Consider the following 18998-nt stretch of genomic DNA (forward strand, 5'->3'; position numbering starts at 1 on the left):
GGAAAAAACTCATCAATAAATGTTTAACGGCTATGAAATATAATGAAAATAAGACTAATAGAATGGAAAGAATGAATACTCATTTTGCTGGAAGCATGCAATACTTTTCTTTTAAATTTTTTCTAATAAAGCCGTAGAGGAGACGTGAGATTAAAAAAAAAAAGGAAAAGAAAAGGGGATTAGAATTCAGGATCTTTAAATCCTAGAGTCTCAACCTGAAAGCAGGCACCATGTTAACACATCTTTGGTGTACATTTATCATTTAGTTTTCTAAGCCAATTAGGACATATCTCTTGGGCATCCAAAAGGACTACCAAGCTAAGTCTAAACAATGACAAGAATATGCCATCAAGAGCTCTTTTACACCAACTCATTCCCCAGCAGGAGGCAAGGAACCTACTCAAAATATATTTAATTTTTAAGGAAGCTGGAGGAATTTGAATACAACATTATGTGGAGGTATTGGGGTTGCTCAGAAAATTATATGGAGCATGGGATCTCAGGCTATGAAGTCAACACTTCCACAGTTCCACCAGAGAGAGAACTTTTTTGCATAATAGAAACACAAACTGATCTTTTTCCCCCTTTAATTGTTGTAGTCAAGACTTCATCCTAAAATTAGAAGCACAAAAAAATTAAACTTCACTTATTATCTGACTAAGACAAGCACAAAGATTGGAAAAACTAAAACTTAGTTTCGCATTTAGCGATAGCGTGATGCATGACAAGGTCATAAGAAGGTTTAACCATCATATATATTATGCACATAAGGCAAGGTAACATTTTTATTCTCTGTCAGTATATAATTATTATTTTTTACACTAACACGTTTAGATCATATCATATGACGATGTGAATTTAAATTTGAAAATCAAATCATATAAGGAAGGTACAGTAACCTGGGATTTAACAGTTGTAAGTTGTAACTAAGAAGCCATCAGAAATCACCCTAATTGCATCACACTGGTAAATCATTTAATTCGAAAGTAACTGTCCTACGAAGTAGCAAAAGAATTTCAATGAAAGCTTAAACTCACAATCACTACAAATCAATGGTACTTTATGCATATTTAACAATTGATCTTCAATCATGAACAAATAACCATGATCATGAGCAATGAATTGTTACTGCAATTGAAGAATTAAGGGAGAGCTCGACACTTACAAGAGATACAGCAGAGGAAATCATTGCGGCTTTCATATTCAATCATTATCATGAAGCAGAACTAAGCTCTGAACGTACACTTCCAACCCCAAAGAATAACTCATATTACAATCAAACTTAGGATATGGCTGGGATTTATGTTTTGGATTGTAAAACGCCAAACACACATCAAACTTGAACAGAATTTTACCGTCTGTTGACACCAAAAAGGGTTTGGTATCTACTTCATACCCATACCTAGGATCATCCAAAGGAACAGAAACCACTTTAATCCAGGATTCTTTCACGCTATACTCTTTCATAATCCAAATATCAAGACGTAAATCATAACCTTGATGGTAACAACACAAACCAAAGCACCCTCCTAAAGCATGCAAGCTCCAATAAAAGCAATTCCCATCTCCAAATTCCGGTTGTTCCACCTCTCCATAAGTATCATTCGTCAAATCGAGACACCGGATTTTTGCCACACTACTAAATGTGGGACATGTAGTCCAATGCAGCTTCGAACTCACAAAACAAAAACTGTTTTCATAAGGGTCACCCTTAAAACCCTCAATAGTTCTCCAAGAATTTGTGTTTAAACTGTAGACCTCTATAATAGTATCATGGGCCTCTGTTCCCTCAATTGAAATTTTAAATACTTTGTAATCATCAATAGACGCATCATACCCACATACATATTTGCTGAAACAAAAATTACATTCCCGAGGAACCAAATCAGGCAATCTCTTGGACTTTTTGATCGATGGGTTCCACAAATAATAACTCGAACATGAAACAAAAACCAAGCCTTCGCAAGAACCCAAAATTTCTGGACATGAGGTGTCGTTGAGTTCCAGGGAAGGATAAAAGTCAGTTGCCTCACTTAGGAATTTAGGTAATTCAGGGTGGATAGAACACTGTTTCAGGGGAGATCTTGGACAGAGAGAGGACTCGTCAGGACCAGCAAAAATGACCCTGTGGTGTTCAAATACATCGTTGTTGGAGGATATAACCAAATGGGATCTGATGAACTTTCGGTTTGAGGTCAATGAAAGCCAAGTTTTTGAAAGGCACCTGAACCTCAATAGGGCTTCAACGGGTAACCTTAAGAGGATTTCGGTGATGATTTCATCAGGCACGTGACAACTGATTGAGATTTCTTCTGGTTCGGATTCCGGATTCGAAGTAGAAGAAGACGGGCACTGTATCTTGTGGGTGTTTTTGCCTCTCTTCGGTTGTTCAGCGTGCCTGTCCATGCCTAGGGTTTAGGGAGGGTTTGAGGATGCAGTACAGAAGACGTTGATTTAAATTATGCTTCCAATCTAAAAGTCAACTCCTGAAAAAAATATTTATGACATAAATATTTCGGCTAAAAACCCAACAAAGAAAAAATGTTTGTTCTGCTCCAAAGCTCCTTACTCAACTGAAATTCTATCATTGAAACAAGTCTTTGCAGACATGAATAAGGATTTGCTGACTCAACAATAATTAAAGCCCTATTTGACAACTCAATTCAATATTTAAATTTAATGAATTTAGATCTTAACATATTCAGATCGTTTGATAACCAAAAATTGAACATTTGAATTAATTAAGTGACATTAAATTTCTTAAGTAAAACTTGCTCCCAAAATTAAGTGATAACCTATTCACTTATTAAATGTGATATACACCTAAATGTATTAGATTTAATACTTAACAATTCAATAATTTAATGAATTCAAACTCAGATTTCAAATTTCAGATTTCAGTTTTCAAACTTTAGTTTTATCAAACACACCCTAAAACTTGCAATTTTAAGAGAGTGTAAAAACTAACACCAGGATTACATACTTGCATACCAAATCTTGGCTTTAAACTTTTAGATGGTTAGGTACTATTGACTTGCGAGACTCTCCACAATTTCAAGGTCGGACTAAATTCGAATTCTAACATTAAATCTTTATAGGGTAAAATCACCACCATGAAGTTTTTCTAGCACTTATATTAGTCTGTCACAATACGATAATACTGAGACGTGTGAAACCATCTTGAAATTCCTACTTAATTCCGTAAGTTTGTTTGCTCATCCATGCATGCTTTATTCATATTCTCTTACCAACATATGAGAATAATCTTGCCTCGGTGTAACCTTGCAGGTTAGAACTTGTTTCTCTTTTCAAAATTACTTTTTTTTTTTGCCAAAATACTTTTGTTATTATTTGATTGTAACATTGTTAATTAGATTTTGTTTGTTCATATCTCTTTGTTTATTTGATTGATTACCTTGTGGATTAGTTTTATTGTAATGTACATTTTACTGCTTGAGAATAAATTTTAACTTGCCTCCACAAAAAAAGAAAAAGAGATCAAAATCAAAGATCCTAAGTTGAAATGTCGCTATTTGCGAAGTTCTTCTTACTTTATGCTATGGTTGTTCATCCCACCATTTGTGAGTTAGTTTTTATTTATTAGATTGTAATTTCTTAGTATTCAGTTATAATACAATCTCATCTGATAGGGCAAGCTTTATGGTGGTCATTGAACAATTTAGTGTATGTTGCTCATTAACTACCATAAAGCTTGCCCTATCAACTTCATATTCTATCAGTTATCAACTTCATATTCTATCAGCTATCTAGAGGTTGTCCTACAAATATGAGCACATGCCATCAAAGGTACGTAATCTGAGAGTCACTCAACTCCTTGTTTCTTAAACTCACTCAACTCTTATTCGGAAGCTGACTTGATGATCTCAAGGACTTAACCTCGGACCTCTGTCAATTCATTCTTGCACGTTTCTTATGAGCATAGTCCAGCCTTGCTGAACGGTGTTCTGCATTTTTGCAGGTTTCTTGTGGGCATAGTTCAGTCTTGCCGAACAGTGTTCCAACTCAACAAGTCAGTTCGGCTTGAGGATTTTTTGTGCTTTTACAAGAAAATAAAAACTAAGAGGGCAAAGGCTCCATAAAGTAATTTCAGAAAGTCAAGAAATGGCAGTTTTTCTATATCTGGGATTTTGCTCTCTTGCTGCAAAGTCTTGATAGAGTCAATCACTCTTTGCCTTACTTGCCTTAAGCTTAAGCAGAAATTTAAGCTCATAACTGTGAAATCACTTAGCATGCACGGGTTCATATTCCAAATAGTTCGAAATTCCTCCGCCTTTCCAACAGAAAGCTGGTAAAGTGGGAGACTACTTAAAAGCGTGAAAGTAGCCTTTTGCTAAACAGATTGGTCCTGTAACTTTGTCAAACAATCAAATCAAGGACCTGGATTAAAACTCTAAGCAGTTTGCTCGCAATGTTTTTGATGTACCTTGAAATGATCAGGCTGCTTAATATATAAATGTCTAATGCGAACTGGAAACGGCCTACGAGCAGGAAGGCGACTGACAAATGAGGTGAAATTGTTGATGCAAGCTGCAGTTGCGGAGATCTTGCCTTGACGAGAATGTAAGAATCGAACTAATTGTTGGCATATGAATCAAGCCTAAAATAAGAAATTTTTATATCATTGTTAAGCAATATTTTAGTCAAGTCTAAGTTTTTAATAGTTTATTACAGTCGATTTATATAGGAAATGATATTTTATTAGGTAATTATTGTAATTGTCAAGACTTATTTACAAATTCATCTAATTATTAGGTAATTATTAGTTCAAAAAATTGAAGAATTGAGAACCTTATTATAATGTTGTTACTAATATCATATTGTTGATTTATTCATTTTCTCCCTCACATACTTGTATGTGCGTAAATTAGCCATAACATCTCCCATATATATTTGTAAAATTCTATAATCCTGCACACACGTAGTTATTATTAAAACCCTAAATTTCAGTTCTACACTATTTAATTAGCTAGTGCCCCTAGTAGCTTTACAACAAAAAAAATTCAGCAGCATTATTTCATAAAATTTGAGGTCGAGGTTGACATTTCTATAACGAGAGTTGGTTGAGGTTAGCAGCATTGTTTCACAAAATTGAAACGAAAAAAAAATTTCGGTAAATTACCAAGCCCTTAGCTAGTTTCCTATCAAAATTATTTGGATGGTCTTGTGATCACAAATCAAATTTATTACTTTTTGGGTCACAATAAAATGTAAAAAATAAAAAATGTCATAAACTGTTCAAAGGGAATCATCACGAAACAAAATTAAATTTGACTTAACAGACCAAGAAAACATCACAGCACATTTGACTAACAAAATCACCATGGGGTCTGCATATTGGGTGCCAATGCCATCTCACCAACCCAAGACACAAAGAGTAATAATGCAATTTCATAATCAATCGTATTTCTCCATGATGTCTAAAGAGTAGTCCACGCTCGTTTATCAACACTCATTTTTCAAAATTTCCGAATAACTTATTAAATGGGCAAATCCTTTACCATTCCTTTTTGCATGCATAGAGTGCAAAATATTTTTCCCTGGCAACCTTGGACAAAAAAATAGATCAGCACTTTGGGAGATTAACATTTAAACAAAAAGGCATGTGAATTCTCCGTGTTGATTGGTCAATAAAGCCTTTAAATGGACTGCTATTTAGATTGCCCATGTGAAGATCTTGGTATTAGTGAAGTAAATTATTGCTTTCTTCTTATTTGGGTTTCTTGAGTCAGTTTGTAACCAATAAAAAAATTTATTTTTTTTGCAATCCTTTTACTTGAAATAGGCTGCTATTCATTAAATGTAAACCAAGTTATTTAAGATTAGTTGTTAAGAACAAAAATTTTGATTGTTACAAAAGTAGGCTGCCCCCTGTGAAGATCTTAGTGTTAGTCAACGACATGGCATGCCCTTTTTTTTTTTTTTTTTTGTATTTACATATATAAACTAAAGCGTGACATCTTTTTGGTTGAGTGCAAGCATCATCATCTCAATGATAATAAGAAGAAGGGTAGATAATCCGAGCAATTAGAAGTCAAATAGGTTTATATGTGTCCTCTTCATGTTTGCTTTCTCATTTATGCAAGCGAACCTGCGTGATTTTGTATTTAACTATAAAATCTGATTCATCACAATGTAACTTGAACAACTTGCAAACGATTCCCATAGGCAGTAGAAATATATAAAGAAGGCCCTCTTTTGATAGTGAATTGAGCATTAACTTGCTGTTCCACAAACGTATTGTACACTTAAGCATTGGCTTTGGCTTATAAGTTATAAGCAAGCAAAATAGTATATGCTTTCTTCAATAGTCTTCAATCGTTTTGTCAAGTTTCCCTGATATTAAAATTGCGATGACAATAACAGAAATTCCATTGAGAATTTTTTAAGGAGAGATCCAAAACTGAACTAGTCAATTGATAGGATCATTCTAACTAGTCAATTTATGATTCCTGTTTATACTTGTAAGTGAATCAATCAATCTCCAATTCCTACATAAAGCTGCAAGAAAACCCATAAAAGCGCAGTAGGTTTCAAAATCTTCACTCGCTTATTCCTTCCTACCAATTGTTTCTTGTGGTTGTTGTTCTGGATATCATTAGGAACGATATATATATATATATATCACCTTCTTTGTGCTAATATTTTCTGTCTTTATTAATGCAGCTTACCTTTCCTTTCCCAGGCTCTTCTCCAACTGATTGGATGGATCGCCTCTTTCTTCTCTCACTTCTTCTCAGCTTAACTCAGCTGTCCTCCGTGCTTGCCTCCACGCTAGGCAACGTTGAATCTACCTCCATCATCCAAGAGGATCTGTCGTTCAGACAGGTCGTACCATTGGACGATGATGTTGATCCTCTCCTGAATGCAGACCACCATTTCTCACTCTTCAAGAAAAAGTATGGCAAGACTTACTCCACGCAGGAGGAGGACGATTATAGATTCTCGGTTTTCAAGGCTAACTTGCACCGCGCTAAGCGCCACCAGCTCCTGGATCCTAGCGCGGTCCATGGCATTACCAAGTTCTCCGATCTCACTCCCTCTGAGTTCCAGCAGCGTCTCCACCTCGGACACCATAAGCAGAAGCGACGGCTCAGTGTCTCTGCTGATCCTAACGAGGCTCCTATCCTCCCGACTCGGGATCTTCCCTCTCCAGGCTCTGCTCTTGACTATCGTCAGTGGGGCGTCGTCACCCCCGTCAAAGATCAGGTATGTACGTGTAATCTTACTTATCCCACTCAATCTTAAGTCACAGCATAACATTTCATTCAATGAATTTGATGGAACTTGGGGTGTTTGTCAGGGTTCATGCCGGTCATCCTAGGCTTTCAGTTCAACTGGAGCGCTGGAAGCAGCCAATGCTTTGGCCAGCGGAGATCTAGTTAGCCTCAGCGAGCAGCAGCTTGTGGATTGTGTCCATAAGGTTTGAGTTTTCTTTCCATTGATTTCTTTTTTTTTTCGGGGGGCCACTAATAATCGATAAAGACTATCGAATAGACAACCTATTTCTGATCAGGACCTAGTTAATCAAGTGATTATATTCTTTCTATCATTGGAACTATCCATATTGCCAAGATGAAAATAAAATTGAATGTCTTTGGGCCTCGATGATAGTTTCGTTACAAATTCGTTGACTGTAAAAGGATAGATGTTGCTAGCTTGAATTCTTCTGCCTCAGTAGTGACAAAGATTGTTTCGATATGCACTTTTGTGACCGTTTAACCGTCAAGTCTAGGTATTTTTATCTTCACTTGTATTGTCTGGTTTGAATAAAGAGCATAGGATGTGATAACATTTGCCATGATCGACTGTAATACTGCATAATCTTATCAGTACGTTGGTGTCCTATCCTATATACGTTGTTAAGCACGTTTCTGGATTTCTTGTAGTAAACTAAAACATCCCTTTTAACAGTAGATGTATTTAGGGGTGCTTTTAAAACTAAAAACTTTTTTGAGGCATTTTTAAAAAATTTTCTTGTCCACCCCTACCACAAACACCCACCACCCTCTTTGGACCCCACCTCCTGCCACCCATCTCTCCACATCACCACCTATCGCGACCACCGCTCCTCCCTCCTCCTTCCCTACCACCACCCCACCCGCTTCCCTCTTCTTCTTCCTCCCCCTCCTTTCTACTTCCTCCTTTTCTTTCTCTTCCTCTCCTCCTTCCTCCTCTTCCTTCTTCCCCTCCCCTCGCTTCTCCCACACCTCCCCTTCCACTTCTTGTGATCAGTCTGTTGGGGATTGTTGCAGCATTTTATGTAATATATGCCAACCCTTAAGTTTCGTTTTAGAAGTAGAATTCATTATGAAATAGAAATTGATTTGGAAAAATTTTATGTTTTATTTTTCATATAAAATTTACTGGAAAATTTTTTAATCAAATCTATTGACCATTCTCTATTGTGAGATTTCGGCATTAATTAGGCCATAGTCTTAAAAATTTTGACTAAGTTCATATATATCAACCTTCTTAAACTTTATACATTCAATGTCTTATACATAACATGACATTAAACAAGTTGCGCATAGGAGTAATTGTAACTTATTGGAGAACCTTATTCAAGGTCCGTTTGGGGGTTGTAATAATTTATTGAAAAATACTTCACTAATGGGTTTTTAATAAAAGCACTTATTAAGTATTTAAGTGCTTTTAAATATATTATTTGGATACATAGTTTACTATGTACTTATTGTATTGAATAATGTGTAATTTGAAAATTTTTAAATACATTTATTTCATTATTTAGTTCATAATATGGGATAAATTGATTTAATTTAATGTTTTATTTTTTAAATTCCAAAAGATATTTTAAAAGTACCATATTTGAACTTTTGCTAAAAGTGCTTTTAACATAAAAAATCCTACTCCCAATTTTATGGGATGATACTTACCAAATACCTTAAAAGCACTTTTAGCATCCAAAAGTATTTTTTTACCAAAAGTATCATAACCCCAAATGGCGTCTCAGTAGCAAATGCATATATCAGTACATAAGATAGTCATACAGAATATACATGCACCTATATTTAGGTCAAACCCCTTATAATCATTTTATTTTCTTTTTTTTTTCATGATGTTACTCATTTCAAAAGATACATCCAAAGATGGATATTGCTACTATATATTGAGTTCGAGATTAATATTGATAGAATAAGTGACCCTTTATGACTACATTATGTTCCCAAGATCTTTTTTATTCTTTTTGCTGCCATTCATGTAATATCAGCTTTACGATTTTGGATAAATTACACTTTATCCCCTTATAGTTTAGTACTCTACATAATACTCTTATAGTTTCAAAAATTATACATAACTCCCTCGTAGTTTTGATTAAAGTATCAAAAGAACGGAACTTGTACTCTGTAATGGAGTTGTCTAAAATGTCAAAAGTACCCTTATATGAAGATGAAAAATTTTCGTTAACCACAGGGAGTTTATGTATAGATTTTGAAAACTATAATAGGGTATATGTGGTAAAGCACTAAACCATAAAGGGTTAAAATATCATGCATATTATGTTTCTATATCTTAACCACTTTAGTCATTTTATTTTCTTAAATAGGATAATCTCAACGTTTCAGATGGTTCCATTACAAAACACCATTTTCATCACTTTGACACTTTTGTTAAAATTACAACGAGTTTACGTATAGTGCTAAACCACAGGGGATAAAATATAATTTACCCTAAAATTTTATCTAGGAGAATAAAGTTATTGAAGTAAACTTCCATCTTTCGTATAATTTTACTAATAGATTTCAAAAATTAGTAAAGAACAAGAAAGAAACTTTAGCAGGATAGTTTAGAAACTAAACATGAATTGGAAAACAAAATTAATGAAAACATAACTTTATTAGTTTTATAGTTCTTGAGGTCATATATACAACACCTTTGGTTTCATTTGAGAATTGTCGTTTTCCAAAGTAAATTTTCTTATGGAATAAAATTAAATTTATAAGATTAACAAGATTCATTTTAAATCGTAATATGTAATTTAAAACTTAGTCCGAACTAAGATTAACATGCAACGTGAAACGCATGTCCTCTGGTGCTAGTATGAAGAAATGAGGAAATCATATTAACACAAAAAAAAAAAATGAGGAAAGGCAGTTATTGAGATCGTTGAGGTGGTTATAATGATCTGCATTTTATTAGTCTTTTAATTAGTTTAAGGTTGAATTTATTTAATTAGTTTTGGATTAGATTATGGCTCAGAGGAAAATAAAATAAAAAAAGGGGCCTAGGACTGACTGAATTTAAAAAAAAAAAAAAAAAGAACTGGGCCAAAGCCCACTTTCCGGCCCAATTCAAAAAAAAAAGGGCCTTATGGCAGAAATTTTCAAGGATACAAAAAAAAAAAAAAAAGAAATTATGGAGATTTTGAATAATGCTTGAATATTCTAGAAGACTATTAATACAAGTAAATTCTTTTGTCCGACATCGGAAGAACCAAGTGAGTTCACTCCAACCAATGCCTATAAATACCTTAAGTTAGAACGTACCCTCAGTATTGATTCTTCTTCACTAGGATTCAATAAGCAAGAGAGAGAAAAAGAGGGAGAACAAATCAAGGAGGAAAGAAATAATGAGAATTCATGTCAAGTGGTAGAGTAAGAGAAGGAGACCTATGGAGGTTTCTTCCAGTTTAAGAATTTTTAATTCATATATTATTATGTAGTTTATTCAAGTGTGAATTCAAGTGACCTACGATCTTACATACACTATGAGAAGCCAGTTTAGAGCTATTGAGGTTTCTTTTGGTTTAAGAATTTTTAATTCATGTATTATTATGTAATTTATTCAAGTGTGAGTTTAAGTGATCCTACGATCTTATATATACACTGGCAATGTATACACTATAACATATGTGCAAAAATTAAATTTCAAATTCAAATTTTACGTAAGTGTCATTCATCCAATTCTAACAGTGTTTTAATTCATGTATTTTATTCAAGTATGAGCTTAAGTGACTATACAATCTTATATACACTGATAGTATAAACACTATGATATATGTGCAAATTTTGGATTTCAAATTCAAATTTTACATAGTTATCATTCATCTAACACTGACAGTGTATACACTATCAGTATTAGAAAAATTAATCATTATTCAAATATATTTTGTATCAAAGCATCATGGAATATAGGATCAAGATACATGTTTTATTAAGAACACATGAACTAGGGTTTTTGAAGGGGAAAAGGGTTTTGACAGATTTGCACACAATTTTGTTAAATTTGTTTGGACAACTTAGAGAGCTTTGTTTTTCATAAAAATCGGCAGATTTATTGGCTTTGTTTTTCATAAAAATTGACAAATTTACAGGGCTACGTGTGTAGAATGTTCATATAAAATTTGGGACGAAAATATGGAGTAAAACTATGATTTTTTATTCAAAGTTTTTGAATCTGCCTGGTTTGACGGATTTAACCTGATTCAATGTTTTAATCAAGAAAGTGTCCTTAATCAATGAGATTTTTCAGGAAACTTCTTGAATACTTTATAACCAATAGGATAATGGATTGAAAGTGTCTTTTTCAATTTTCAAGAATTCTCTGATGGTTAATGGAAACAAGAAAGATGGATCTTTTTTGGTGTCAAATCTTGACAGATTTGCAAAGCGACTTCCTAAACTAATTTAATTGACTTTTGAAGGAATTTTATAAGGATAGAAACATGATTTGAGAGTTTTAAGGAAGTACATTGAATCTGGAGATTTTGAGAATTTATTGAAAAGTCTAGAAAGATTTTTAATTTATGTTTTGTTGAAGAATGATTTTCTGGAAAATCCTGTAATAGGCTGATGCACCCCTAATTTTTGAAAAGTTATAACTCACTGTAGGAATATCCAAATTGAATGTCATTTTGTACGAAAGTAGACTTGGAATACTATCTACTGTAAAAAATTTCATGGTCAAATAAGGTGTGTACGAGTATGGTAAGTTTTCAAAAAACAGTCAAAATGTCAGCTAGGTTCTAGCGGCAGAATGAATTTCAACCCAAAATTTTACTGACAGGTTGAAGGATTTTGGAAATGATTTCTCTATGAAAGTTTTAGCATTTTCGATCTAGTTTCTATCAGTAACTTAAGATTCTGAAAATGAGTATTGTAATTTGAGTTATGGTCAATTTACTAAAGTAATATTTTCAAGTCAAGTGTAAAGCTAAACATTTTGTTGAACTCGTAGCATGCATCGTAGTACTGCAAGATCTTTGGGGTTACTTCAGGGTAAGTAAGTAAATGATTATGGGCTATAGACAATTATGATTTATGGATGGTTTATATGAATATAGGCTGATTCCAAGCCAAAAGGAAAATCAATGTTAAAAATTGTCTATTGAAGTGAGGTGATTAGTCCTTGCTATCGTTGATTTTGTAAATGATATTTGAATGCAATGACTTATAGAAACAAAGCATGATTTAAGATTTCTCTTTTGAGTAGCTTTTGTACTTGATAGTTTCCAAAATGCTTTCAAAGTTTACAAATGTATGCAAAAGAAATTGTCTTGCAAAAGTATCTTTTCTACAATGAATTATTTTGCAATACAAAATCAGACCATATGTGGATTATTTGTACTATTGGTTTCCATGATATGAAATTGAAGTGAGTGGTTGATTTTGAAATGCTAAGTATGAATTGTATCATTTTCTGAATTGAAATTGCACCCTAAACAATTCAATTTTGTTCATGTCTTATCGGAGAACTATACTTCACTTTACTTGTCCAAATATCAGAATATCTGGCTTATAGGGCCTTTGTGACGATCCCACCTCCCCTTAAGGCGAACCAAAGGGTTCGGCGGACCGCCTGCCCAACTCTCGCCAGGACTCACTTACTCATATCACGTGCATACATCCATGGACCATAAATAGCGTCGCAATTCAAGCTTAGAATTTACATTGATAAAAATCAAGGTACAAAGCCTCAATATACTCAAACTGGTTCAAGGCGTATACAATCCAAATACAAAACATTCTATTCGATGAATAGCGCGAGTACAAGTCAAAAGTCAAAAGTAAAAAACAACTAGACTACGCTAGTCTTTACATGTCTCATGCCTCGCTCGTACCCCCTGTAAGGAAAACAAATAGCGTGGAATGAGCTAAAAGCCCAGTGAGGTTCCAAATCACAAATTGACCATATTAAAAATACACGTATCAACGTAGCAAAAGATAGCGAGCTTAACAAGTTCATGAAGATGAACACTAACACTTCAAGTAGCAAATTTCCAAACGAGCAAGTATAAAGTGCTTTTGGTTTTCAAAAGGTACAACAATCCGATAAGCAATAATCAATTTCAAGTATAAGGATACGGAAGGCTCTCAGGAGCCAAATTCCCATTTGCATCTCCAGAGCTTGATCAAGTAACAGTTGACACTCCGTCAACTTTCAAGTAAGCAACCAATCCAGTAGAACACCACTTAAACGACTCTCCATCCACCGTTCAAACCCCCAGCTGGGCCCAAAATCCTCAAGAAACACGGGTGGTAATACTCGAGTATACCGATTAGTCGAGGAGATATCACTCCACTCGACAAAACAAGAGACCCAGGGTTCGTTACCCAATCGACCAAGCCCTTGCCGGCTCGACTAGAGTAACTCGCCACAGGGTTTCTGGAATTCCAGGAAGTGCGCACATCATAAACAAGTATATCAAGTCAATTGCAACAATAAACAAGTATATCACGTAAGGGCAAGTGCGATAAAGTACACTCTTACCCTAACCATTCACGTATATAACATGTAATCATATTGGTCACGTATCAAGTTCAAGTATCAAGTTCAATTCGGTATTTGAAAGCACTCACCAAAAGATATAGTACCTTTACTGGTCATTTTCAGGTTATACTCCGGGTTCGGAGTCCAAATCTGCGATAAAACTCAGTTTGAGAACTTTGAAACATGACTAAGATTCGAAATTTAGACGTTTCGTTCAATAAAAATCAAGAAATTGGAATTCACTTGGAGAGTAGTCGTGAAACACTTGCTCACCTTTTTAAACGATAAAACTTTGTAACATTTATACTTGAAAATGCCATGCGAGTCGAAAGTACAAGGAAACATACTCCGAGCAATCATTATTTCATTTCTCAAGGGTACAAGTTCGGCCAAATCCTTACTTATATACCTCGGAACAAGAAGACTCAAGTACCCTAGATGGTTCAAGTGATATTCATATCAACTCTACCCAAGTCGTAAGTGTATTTCTATAGTCCTCGAGCGTAAATTTGGGCAGCACGCCCTTTGTGTTTACCTAATTTTCCAGCCATTATGGCTTCATTCTTTTACTCAACCAAACCCAAGGTTACCCATAACACAATTTCATTTCAATAGCCATTCAATAGGCTCAAAACAATACAAGAACAAAAATTAAAGTGATAACAAGTGCGGAAATGTAACCTAGCAAAAGACAGATTTGACGTGTGGTTGCGGAAATAACACATCCAAGGCTACGCTTATCGGATTGAGGCGCAACTTATACCGTTTCGAAGCTAAGATACAGGGATACAATTTTCATGAAGATCACTTAGTCCAGTTTCCAATGCAACCTAGTCAAATTCCCAATTTACATAACCAAAATCCAACTAGTCGGCTAATTAACCGCACTGCACTGGAATGGTCATATCTCAGGTTACCAAGGTCCGATTAAGGTGTTCTTGGAGGCGTTTAAAAGCTAAGACAGAATATTAAAACTTTCATGTTTTGGAAAATAGCTAAATCCCAACGGATTATAGTGAATAAACACAACCAAATAGACTAAACTGTCCACTCGGAATTCTGGAATGTAACCTAGAACAGAGAGGGTATTTTCATCTTTTCACGAGCTACGTTGCTCTGGTTGGGCTGAAATTTTGTAGGAACCTATAAAATACCATTCTCTACAACTTTTATGTTTTAGGCCAAGCCTAATTTGGCCTCTAAATATGAGTACCAAAACCGGGCAGAACTGAATTAGGAAATTTCCAGAAATCTGGGATTCTTGCAATCAATTGCTAATTTCCTTATTTTTAGCTTGCTTCACTACCTTAACTTCCCATATCAGATTATAAACATCAAAACCTCAATTTTTAAGCACTAGAAAAATTATAGGAAGGCTGTAAAAATTCCAATAAAAATGGAAAAATCATGATCCAAGCCTCTATTTCACCACATACATCAAGAATTCAACCATATGTGACATATTTAGCAACTAATCGCGAATTTAATCGGAGAGTCAAGGTTCTAGCATGTATACCTTTCCAAGGAGACTAGAAACAAGTGTTTAAGGCCTTTGTTCCTCAAGAAAATTACACCGGTAGGTAGTCCTTGTGCTAGATAACAACTTAATCGGAGTAGATTTGCGCGAATAGAAGAAACTTTTCAAGATTTGGAGAAGAACAAGATGAACTCTCTTTGTCTTTCTCTCTCTCTCTTGTCTCGGCTATGGAGCAGAAATAATGAAGGAAAGATGCAAAAATTGGGGTTAAAAAGGAATACTAATCTCTTGGTCAAGAAACCCTTAGATGGCGACACTTGTCGCCACCACCACCTTTCATTTTTCTCTTTCTTTTCCTTGCTATTTTTAGCCTTAAAATTCGGTCAAGCTAGCTGGAAAATAAGAAGATATTTTGCTCAAGTATTAATGAGCTCATGTGGTAAGAAAGTGGTGGTCAAGTGGTTTGTTCAATCGGTAGTGCGCGGTACCCGTCGGTTCGAGCCGTTTTTCTTAAAAACACACGTACTAGGGTTTTTACTTCTCATTCACTAACCTTATATCATTGCTCCTAATCACATATTATTTCTCACTTAAAAGTCACTTTTAATCACCAAATTTGATCCCTGCTCCGTACCGAAAATTCATCCGGCGAAAAATCGCGAAAACCCTAATTTTGCCCCAATCTTGAAACCAAAAGTGAAACCCTACTTTCTAGGTTCATTTGCACTTATTGTGGAATGACTGGGTGGTAGGGCTTTAATAAATGAATAATTTCCAAATAAAAGGAAATTTTTAAGAGAAACGTGAGGGATTTTACAATTCCAGTGATTAAAATTAGGGTTTCAATTAAAATATGAGAGATTTAAGAAAACCGGTTAATCACAAGTAACTAGGGTTTTCGATTCAAATATTAGGGTTTCTAATCTTTTAAAACAAAATAAGGTTTTAAATCAAACCCAAAGAAATACACTTTAGTATCTTCTTTACAAACAATCCCCTAATATTTGGGGTGTCACAGCCTTGGGAGATTGGCCATCTCCTTAGCCACCCTACTAGTAGGGTGTACCTACTAGACTGAGTACTCAGAAACCAATAATGGCTCGTTCCTATGGTTGAACCATAACAAGTTATCATGTATTGTAAAGAATGGAATAATTGGCTTATCGCTTATTATGAATTGAGTATTTGTGCCACTTACACGAAAGGTAAAAATGCTTTTCATAAATTGTTTGGAGGCTTAGGTCCTAGTTCGAACCTTGCTGCCTGCAGCAAGTTGTGAAGGGTGGGGAATAGTCTGCGAAATCCACTGGACACCCCTATAAAAAAGAATACATGATATTGCATGTTATGACAAGTAAAATATCGCTAAAAGTACTATATGTAAGGCATATTGGTCCACAAGGATAGTCGATGGTACTTGCTAAGCGATTTGGTTCGCTCACCCCACTTTATCAATGCATGGTTTACCATTTTAGATGAGTACGAAACTATAGAGATACGTCCAAGTGAAGAATGAGTAGATTTTTTACTCAAATGGAGATGAAGAACGTTTATGCTATAGGAAATTTATCATATTTATAGCGCTTTCTACATAATGTAATAAGTAGCAAATTTATACCAACCACTAGCACAAATATTTTTAAGGTAGCTTTTGCTGAATTTTGCTTTGGTTAATATATTGAATCTTCGAAGTTCATTTTTTATGCAATTTTTCAATGGTTTATTTACTTAAAGCAAGGTTTCATGATTGTTCGAGGGTTTTTTTAAAAAAAAAAAATCTGCGGCACGGCATGTTACGTTCTATTTTTTAAGCGGATTTGGTGCGTGACGGTGGTGGTGACTTAATTGACTAAGCGTTCACCTTTTGCTGTTCGCGACTCAAAGGATGGCACTGGATGCCACGGCGGGCGGATTAACAATGCTTTTGAGTACATACAGCAGCAAGGTGGAATTGATAGTGAGGATTCTTATCCTTACGAAGGAGAGGTTGGAGCATGTCGATTTAATTCCAGCACTGTTGCTGCTATAGTAAGCAACTTCAGTGTTGTCTCCTCTGACGTTAATCAAGTTGCTGCAAATCTGGTGAAGAATGGTCCTCTTGCAGGTAATCAACCAGCTACTCCAATACTTGAATTAACACCCCCCCCCCCCCAACACACACACACACACACACACAGAGTAAGCTCAATTCTCTGTATCAGTACTTGGGAGTTGACAAGAAACTAATACATTGCTTTGTTCTTCTGTTCATTATACACTGACAAGTTTGTACTAGATGGAGATAAGGAGAGTCACAACCACTGTGAGGTTGTAAGTCGGACATTCGAACTCTACCTGTAGTGAAAAATATTCAATGGAGGTATTAGAACACCTCTTTGGTCTAGTCAGATTCTCATACCTACTAGTCCCTTATATACAACCTCAAATTCTCATATCTACTAGTCCCTTATATACAATCTCTTTAGACTTCCGTGCGTATAGATTAGGTTGGGGTTCACAAGTTCTATTTTACAATGGAGGGCAAAATGATTCTTTTTTTTTTTTTGGAGGCCCTAAACCGATGAGGTGGGGGCAATGGAAGCACCAAATTCTCCTTGTGTATGTAAATAATTACAGGTTTATCCCCATACTTAGAGGAAATTGCCCCCATTTTTTTTTTCAACGAAACCCTATTAACATTTCACACTCGTTTATTTGTCCTACACCGGAACAAGTTAATATGCTAATACCTTGTCTAAATAAAGAAGAAAAAAGACTCACTATTTCATTTATTCTTCTTCTCAGTCCTTTCCAATATGCTCTAGTACACTAAACCCATTTGGACTACACATTGCAATTAATCAAGAGTTTCTCATTCTTTATTTCATCTTTTTTAGTAAATAAATCTAGAGAAATTTATTATTGTGAAAGGAGAAGCGGCACAATTGTTTATTAGGAATTTGATATATATAAGAAACTTTTTTCTTTTCTTTTTTGCTACATTTTAGCTTGATTATGTAGATAAATTTTGGCATATATATATATATATATTGGTCACATTATTATTAGTTAGACATCTATTTTTTTCTTTTTCGATACTATAATTGGTTAAATTTTACATGTTAAATCTGTCCCCACCAAATCACTTTTTCTAATTCCACCCTTGAATTTGAATGTATGTATGATAATTAATTTGAATTCAAAATTCAAATCTTATATATATATATATATATACGTCATGATGAATCAACGGCATCATATATAAGATTTACTCGAAACTGAGTATAATTCCTTTTCTTTTTTCATCATAGTTGCGCTCAACGCGGATTGGTTGCTGACATACATCGGCGGAGTCACATGCCCGCTGATTTGTTTAGACTCTTCAGAACCCCGAGATGACGGAGCCCTTGTAGTTGGGTATGGAGGTGGTTCTGCTGGCCAGCTCAGCCAGTACTGGATAGTAAAGAACTCCTGGGGTGTGAACTGGGGAGAGGAAGGTTACTTCCGGCTGGGCTGGGGATGCACCGGCTGCGGGGATTATTACACGGTCTCAGCTTAATGCTGCTGTTCTTCACACAATCAGCCCAGTAATAATTCAATAATCTTCATTTGGTGGTACTGTACTGAAATATCCAAAAACTTATTTGTGATTGTGTAATATGAACTACTTGCATTTAATTTAATGTATCTGGTAGTTGGTCCGTGTTGTATCAGCTCCAATATTCATGCTTAAATTAGTTTAAACTAGAATTCAACAAAATATATTATAGGGGTAGATAGCACTATAATATAT

General features: G+C 34.9%; 1 protein-coding gene and 1 pseudogene across 1 annotated transcript; one reads left to right on the top strand and one right to left on the bottom strand.

The window, feature by feature from the left end:
- Positions 1-1203: 1203 nt before the first annotated feature.
- LOC113766607 (F-box/kelch-repeat protein At3g23880-like) lies at positions 1204-2406 on the bottom strand. Its single transcript, XM_027310783.1, has one exon. The coding sequence runs from the start codon at positions 2404-2406 to the stop codon at positions 1204-1206; it is 1203 nt and encodes a 400-aa protein (XP_027166584.1).
- A 1389-nt stretch (positions 2407-3795) lies between these two features.
- Positions 3796-18831, top strand: LOC113766608 (annotated as a pseudogene).
- The last annotated feature ends 167 nt before the right edge of the window (positions 18832-18998 follow it).

This window comes from Coffea eugenioides, chromosome 3 (genome assembly GCF_003713205.1).
Source record: "Coffea eugenioides isolate CCC68of chromosome 3, Ceug_1.0, whole genome shotgun sequence".
Lineage (NCBI taxonomy): Eukaryota > Viridiplantae > Streptophyta > Magnoliopsida > Gentianales > Rubiaceae > Coffea > Coffea eugenioides.

Excerpts from the sequence above, each read along its gene's own strand:
- LOC113766607 (XM_027310783.1), bottom strand. The coding sequence starts at position 2,406 with ATGGACAGGCACGCTGAACAACCGAAGAGAGGCAAAAACACCCACAAG.